General features: G+C 30.4%; 1 protein-coding gene across 1 annotated transcript in view; it reads right to left on the bottom strand.

Annotated features, from left to right (window-relative positions):
- Nucleotides 1–279: 279 nt before the first annotated feature.
- Nucleotides 280–8164, bottom strand: part of LOC106474240 (pyruvate dehydrogenase protein X component, mitochondrial-like) — a 26709-nt gene continuing 18824 nt past the window's right edge. The window contains exons 10-11 of the mRNA XM_013934928.2: nucleotides 6059–6123; nucleotides 280–4167 (exon numbers count right to left, since the gene is read on the bottom strand). Coding sequence (XP_013790382.1) covers nucleotides 3894–4167; nucleotides 6059–6123 — 339 coding nt within the window. The 3' untranslated portion in view covers nucleotides 280–3893. The remainder of the gene's footprint in view (nucleotides 4168–6058; nucleotides 6124–8164) is intronic.

Here is an 8164-nt window from a genome sequence, read left to right as displayed (position 1 = left end):
AAGGTTTCCCCATATTTTTTTTTCAGTGTTTCTGTTGTTTTTAATTTGTTTTTTTTTTTTTTTTTTACTTTTCATTAGTCTTTAATACAGTTTGTACTTTAATTTATATTTTTTATAATTAATAAATAAATATATATATGTTTCATAACTTGTGTACAATTAAACAATCATTAGGATATTCTTTTGTTACTATGCCTTTTTTCCTTTTATTATTACAGTAATTACAGTGTACATACATCATATTGGGAATTTAACATTTTACGTATTTGGTTTAAATTTTTTTAATGTTTTATTAACTTCCTACTGATTTCTTTAGTACTTGAACAATGTACAACGCTTGATTATACAATAAAATGTAACAAAACAATTTAGAAACATTCATGAGGTATACTGCTTATTAGTTTATTATTACTAAATCTTTCTTTTCTAAACATTTCTTCATATGAGTGAGTTTAAAACAAAGGTAATGGTAGGAGGATGCATAAGGGTAACCTTTGTGCATAAGGGTAACCTTTGATATGAGCAGTTCTTAAATGTGGACAGAAATTACTCGTGCGTAATTTGTTAAAACACCTTTGGGTTTAACAGTTGCTGCGAAAATGAATTAAGTTTTAATCATAATTTGTTTTGATCTTTTAAATTTCAGATGTTAACTTGTTGCACAATTAGAGGGAAAACTATACAACAGTTTCAATATTACTTTTGTTTCAAGGTAACTCTGCACATGTTGCACACACTTAGTTTTGTAAATTCAAATTTTTGTGTATATATATATATATATATATATTATATATGCGTGCAAATGTGAAATGGGTAAATCAAAACATTAAGATAATTGTTGCTGATGTACTACTAGCTACTGACAAGCTTATAATAGTTTTAATAGTAAAGAAGGTATTAGCGTAAGGTATTAGGTTTTACGCTAAAATCTTCTTTACCATCAAAACTTGTGTACTTGAGAATGATCGCACCAGTGATTGAAACGTTGTACCTGTTCAAAAAAACAAATCTTACTTACTGTAAAAGTGTAACTTGTAATAAAATAATACTTATAATCAGTTAGTAAACTCAAAATGAAACTACAGAACACAATGTTCGAGGAAATGAAAGTTCACATATTTGTAATATCTGTCGTCCCTTGGTAGGTCAGCAGTAACTTTGAGGGCTTAAAACAATAGAATCCAGTGTTCAATCCTTGAGATGGACACAATTCAGATAGGTCATTATGCATCTTTGTGCTAAAACAAATCCTATAATTGTGACCATTAAACTGTGGTTAAATTCATAGCATTAGTTGCATGATACAGCTTTATTGGGAAATAAAGTTAACAGTCTGGAATGATTACTTTGAGGTTATTCAGTTTGAAAACAGATGCTTGGTAACATCAGATCTTGTGATATAATTATAATCTTTAGTGTTCTTGGTTTAAAAATGTATCAAACATTTTGTTATGTACACATTTTAAATATGTTTAACTGTTTTATTATTAGAGGTTTTTTTTTAAAGAGATTATTATACTTTAGTCATTGTAAATAGGGTCTCAGGAAAAAAGTTGTGTAAGTCCAGAAAAGTTGCCAGTTTGTGATATTTATTACTTTTTTCAAAATATATTTATTAATAACAAATTGTCCTTTTGACAGTTTGTTAAAAATACACGTGAAATTCTTTTCCTTTATCTCTCCTACATCTTTTTTCTTATCATAGATGATGTTAGGAAAAAGTAGGTTTAAAAAAATCATTTAAGACAAAAATACGAAACCCTATAATTCAAGGACTATTGAAATGTGGACCTTACTCCATCAGGGGCAAACTGGTAATGGTGATATTGATATAATTCATTTATATATATATATATATATATATTGTGTGTGTGTGTGTGTGTGCGCGCTTTATAAACAGTACCTTTAGCACCTGTTTAAGTTTTTCTTTTTTTTTTATTTGAGTTGCATTTTCTAAATTATGGAAAAACATGCACTTCCAAATTAAACTGATCAATCTTCTCTCCAGTGATAATAATTATTGAAATAATTCTTATGAAATAATATTGTGTTTCTTAGAGTACTGTCTGACCCAGAGTGATCCTCTAGAGGTGTTAACTTTCAGCACAAACAATGTGTTAAAATATTTTAACTTGCATAGAAGAATGATTTCAAACAGGAAAAAACAAGAAAATTTTTCTATGTAATCATACATTTTACAAAGCTTGCAATATACTCCATTCAATAATATTGACTTGAAATGTGACACAATGCCCATAAGTATCCAATCCAAAACTGAAGAAATACACACGTTTTTAAATTAAGAATATGATGCTCTACTCCATAAACAACTAAGTTAAAATACTTGAATACTTGCCAAAGATTCTAGGATTTTGGAAAGCACAATGCTGCATAATAAGTTATCCGTGCTCTGCCTACTGCTGGTATCAAAACTAAAATTCAAGCATTATAAACCTACAGACTTACTGAGGGGGCTTTAGAAACTTAATGTAAGACATTATTTGTAATAATTCACTTTTGACTCTAGAGTGTTACTAAAATATCTTATTTCACATTATTTGCTTGAAATACGAAACAAGTCACATAAATATATGAATATAAAGTTAGGTAATTCTATGATAATGTGAACAATTATGGTGATGCATTCCTTCTTGTCTTAATAAAAAAAATGTCCAATTGTATTACGCCCTGTATTTGTAAGTTTTCAAACAGTACATATTTTTCCATCAAGTATTTTCTAACAATCACGTATATAATAGCCAAAAAAAAATCATAATGTTAAACGTTGTTTACAAAACTGTAAAATACCAATTATCTTTTATTTTATAAAACACTTCTGTACCACAATTCTTTAATGAACTGTGTTTAAATAATATATCTTTCAAGTTGTACCAAAATAACTGAATATCCGAAACTTTAGGAAAGATTGGTTTTGATTTTCATCACCAATTTAAGAAACTACAAGGAAAATGACTAGCCTTTAGACCTAAAAATCAGGTGTAGCAAACACAATAATATTAACAGGATATGAACTGTTCAAAAGAAATAAATCTATAGCTACATTAATTACAACACCAAAAATATTCTACTGTTGCCAATTTTGAATTACCTTTAAAAAAACTTTTACATGATTAAATATTTAAGGTAAACTTTAAGATTTTGTATTTTACTTTTTTTTTAATTAATTTTTATAAGTTAATAGTGAAGTTAAATGATAAGCACATCTGGATACCTCAAAAACTCTTGGCAAATTCTGAAGGACCATATAATGTTAGAGAGAGTTATGTATTATGGAAACATGCAGTAATTAATCTTGTTAGTTTGATTACAAAAACGTGTTTTAAATCAAGTGTTAACTTCAAAATTTATAAATTCAACTATACACGTAAAATCAAACTGTTAGCATTATCTTCAATTATTAATCCCTTCAACACCACCACAACTAGGAACAACTGATAACTGAAAGTTGAAACAGTATACTACACTATGTTACTCCTTGTTTGGCTTATATTTACACTGATTAGTAGCTTTCAAGACACTGTCTCAGAGTTCACTAATTATGTTTACGAACATCTCCTTTCAATTATTTTACACATTAACTGTCTGATAGATTTACTCAGAGGACAGCATTAGATGGGAAAGGGTTGGAAAGAGATTGTCATTTCTTTTCATCTTAGCATACAGAAAATACGTTAGTCTTAATACAACAAAATCCTAAGTTTAGATTAACTATTTCTTCAAACAATGAAATCATATCTGACCCGATAGGTACAGAATATAATGTGACAGACACCTGAATCAGGTTTTCGTATACCACAAGCAGCTGATGTGATCAAGTATTTATAAATCTGAGATTACTTTACATTCCTTTGAATGAATCCCAAAACAACGTGCTACAGAATTGACGCTGATATTTGATTAGATGGAGGGGATGCTATTATCAACAAAGGATTTTCCAGATTTTGTCTGAGTAGCTGGAGAAATCTGGCGGCAACTTCATCATCTACAGCTCGTCCATCATACGACAAAGAGACGGTGATCGTGGCTTCGGGTTGTCCGTCCTCACCAAGACCAAGCTGTGTTGATCCGATTCCCAAGATTGCTGCTTGGTGGGTGTTAACTATGTCAATTAGTTCTCTCACGCCCTCTACGTCTACACTGGAGATGCTGCACCAAGAATTAATATTAGCTTACAATTAGGGCTAGCTATGAGTGAAAGTAAAAATCAATCTATCCATCAACATAGATAATTAAATATACTTTTCTTATGTATCTACTTATAAAGATTGGAATGTTAAATGATGTTTTCAGTTGTATAAACCCAGTAATATATTACAAGGTTTGGCAGGCTTAGAAGATTTAGGTTAGTTCTAAATATGAATTATAAACTGACGATGCAAATCAATCTTTAAAATGAAAGTACGGCGCTGAATAACGAATTAAAAGTAAAATTGAACACTGAAAAATTAGCACGTAAAACACATAAGTTACATCTTTAAGCCTAATTATCTATAGAAACTACAAAGGAAGAATCAAATTTAGTCCAATTTAAGCTTTTGACAACCAGTTAGGTCTGTGTGGATCTTACTTGATAATAATAAAGTGCATTTTGAAAATTATTCAACTGAAATAACTATTCGACATTTGTTCACCCCCAGGTGGTGTTTTTATCAAGGTATTTGTCATACAGTAAAATAAGCTTCTTGATATGAAATGCGTTACTTCCTGTTAAAAACATCAAATGTAAATATGTTTCTATTATTTTTTAAAGTTTTCAGTACCGACTGAAAGATGGAAACCATTTTCAATGAAGACAAACAACTTCAAATAAATGTTTTTTATTCTACCCAAATGTTTTATAATCTGTGATGTTCATAGACCCTTGATAAAGGCATAAGCTGATATTTTGGGTAGATTAAAGAAACATTTATCTGAAGTTGTTTGTTGTCTTCATTGAAAATGTGTATAAATCACGGACATTTTGATATTGATTTACTGAAAACACCCAGGAATACTGATACAGGTTTTGTTTTTACTCCCACTGTTTTTACTACTGCATGCTTCATTAGTTCCTGCTAGTTCTAACACTTTTAGTTTTCACTTTTGTCTATTTTATCTTTGGCTAAACAGAGTTGACATAACTTTGGCCAAACATTTGCACCACCAATAACTCAGGCTTTATTACAAAAAGAGAGTCAACGTACAGCTCAGAGAAACACCGAATAAACTTTTTGTTTAGTAAAGCCTGAGTTATTGTCCAGTATCATTTTATATCCGAGCTATCTTTGACATCAGAATTCATATGTTTTATGAAATCAGTGAGCAATATACTTATGATAACTAAACAAAATTCTATATGTAATAACAACATTTTTTTATGGCCAAACCAGATGTGTTTCTAATATATGTGTGTTTGTGATATTACATCACAATATAATTGTTAATATTTTAACTCCCTTCATCACTTACTAGCCCTAAATAAGCTTCCAGTGAGAATAATGTAGAAAATAGTTTTAGTTATATACTGTGTTGATCGTATGATACTACTAATGAGGTTTTCCAATCAATAACAGAACTCTTCAGGCCACCTGGGGTACACAGTGCAGTCTCACTTGGAACTATTTATATCTGTCATGGTTCTCTTCAAATTGAAAAGGAATTTGTAAAACTACCTGATGATTATATTTATGCGTACATCAAGAAACAAAAGTATTCAATAAATTGCCAACATAAAAAAGGACAGTTTAATTATTAACAACTTTTTATGGAATCTGTAGTGATTCAGTGATTACGGAGCTCTCCTCTAACCAGCTCCCTCGTACAAAAAAGTTAAAAAAAAAATAATTATTTTTATCATTAATTTTTCCTACATCTACACAATTTAACAAAATTAGTAGCATTCTATAAAACTTTTTTATTTTGTGAAATTTAACAATTTGTTTTTTTTTACTCTGATCAACATTTCTTTGAATTTGGAGTGGTGGTATATTCTCAAGCATCACATGATATAAAATTACATTTAAAAATCACCTTTTTTTTTTATCTGAAACAAACTCACCTGAATGACCCATCAGTAGTGTCATGTGGCTCAAGTGTCCCTTTACGAGCTTTATCCGACAGTTCCTGAAAAAGAAAATATATTTTTAGCTATCCATGATTGCAACCCATAAATAACAGTTTAAACTTGTGTTTTGAACTGATTAATTTTTAATCTTTCTTATTTAACATTCAAAAGGTGTACATGTTTGGATGATAGAAGAGAGATCACACTCGTAAGTGGCATGCCTTTTAATCTTTCTTATTTAACATTCAAAAGGTGTACATGTTTGGATGATAGAAGAGAGATCACACTTGTGAGTGAGAGAATGGCCAGGAAACAAAAATTTACAATGTATTTATGGAATTTATATTACAGAAAAATGGATTGTACATTGGTTAAAATAACTAATTAAAGACGCCTGCATTTTGAAAAATGATAACAAGTTGATTTATTTTAGCCTAATGAAAGCAAACTACAGAAATGTCAGTTCAGAAATGTCTTCATCTAATAACAGAAACAATCACTATTAAGAGAGTATATAACACAACAAGATAGCAATTCAATAAGTATCTACAACAGAACAGTTGTCACTTTCTAGTTTGTCTTTGAGAACAGTGGTCACTATCTAGTTCTACAAAACAGTGGTTACTGTCCAGTTTCATCTACAGCTTTGTTGTCGCCATTCAGTTTATCCTTGAGAATAATGGTCACTGTACAGTTTGTCCTTGAGAATAGTGGTCACTGTACAGTTTGTCCTTGAGAATAGTGGTCACTGTACAGTTTGTCTTTGAGAACAGTTGTCACTGTCTAGTTCTACAAAACAGTGGTCACTGTACAGTTTCATCTACAGCTTTGTTGCCACCATTCAGTTTATCCTTGAGAATAGTGGTCACTGTACAGTTTGTCTTTGAGAATAGTGGTCACTGTACAGTTTGTCTTTGAGAACATTGGTCACTGTCCAGTTTCATCTACAGCTTTGTCACCATCCAGTCTGTCCTACAAAATAATGGTCACTTTGTAGATATTCTAAAGAATAGTGATCACTGTCCAGTTTGTCTTTGAGAACACTGGTCACTGTCTAGTTCTACAAGACAGTGGTTAATGTCCAGTCTATTCTACAAAATAGCAGTTTCTCTCCAGTTTGTTCTAAAAGTTACCAAGACGTGATATATTTAAATTATCTATATATTTGAATCATAGCACTATTTTTTGAATATAAATTCTATGATAAACTTCAAGTTTGTATCAATTATTTGTGATACGTTTTTTATGATTTATGAGTAAGTTATCAAGCTAACTATACCTTTCATAAATATAAGTTTCATTATTCAAAGTATTTCCAAATCTGTACTGAATCAATACATCATAAACAATCATTCTGGAAATGGAACAGTACTTCAGGTGTTTTCAGATGTTTAATTTACAGAAAGTTGTTTGCACATAAGTTTTGAATAGTTTAGTTTTCCATTTAACTACGTCTTTTTTATAAACTATAGATAGAGAATTTTTAAATCTAACTTGCGATAAAAGGCATCTTTTTTTTACATGTTTTGACCAACATTTGAAGATTAATTTAATGGGCTATTTTATTTGAGGCTGAAACACTTATTTCAATTGTAGATCAGTACAAGATATGATGAACACATTAAGAAAATGTTTTTGGTGTCTTTGATCATGGAGATATCACTTTCGAAAAGTGGGACCTCTAACGAGGTAGTCTTCACTTTTTCAGAGAAATTTTCTTTATTTCAATTGTAGATCAATACAAGATATGATGAACACATTAAGAAAAAGACGTTTGTTGCTGTCACCTTGATGTACAGTACTTTCCTGACTATTTAAAGACGTTTGTTGCTGTCACCTTGATGTACAGTACTTTCCTGGCTATTTAAAGACGTTTGTTGCTGTCACCTTGATGTACAGTACTTTCCTGGCTATTTAAAGACGTTTGCTGCTGTCACCTTGATGTACAGTACTTTCCTGGCTATTTGTCAAAGAAATTTGCTGCTGTCACCTTGATGTACAGTACTGTCCTGGCTATTTAAAGACGTTTGTTGCTGTCACCTTGATGTACAGTACTTTCCTGGCTATTTAAAGACGTTTGCTGCTGTCACCTTGATGTAC

This window comes from Limulus polyphemus, unplaced genomic scaffold (assembly GCF_000517525.1).
Source record: "Limulus polyphemus unplaced genomic scaffold, Limulus_polyphemus-2.1.2 Scaffold6982, whole genome shotgun sequence".
In the NCBI taxonomy this organism is placed as follows: domain Eukaryota; kingdom Metazoa; phylum Arthropoda; class Merostomata; order Xiphosura; family Limulidae; genus Limulus; species Limulus polyphemus.
The sequence above is the reverse complement of the archived record's forward strand: the minus strand, read 5'-3'. Positions and strand labels throughout refer to the sequence as shown.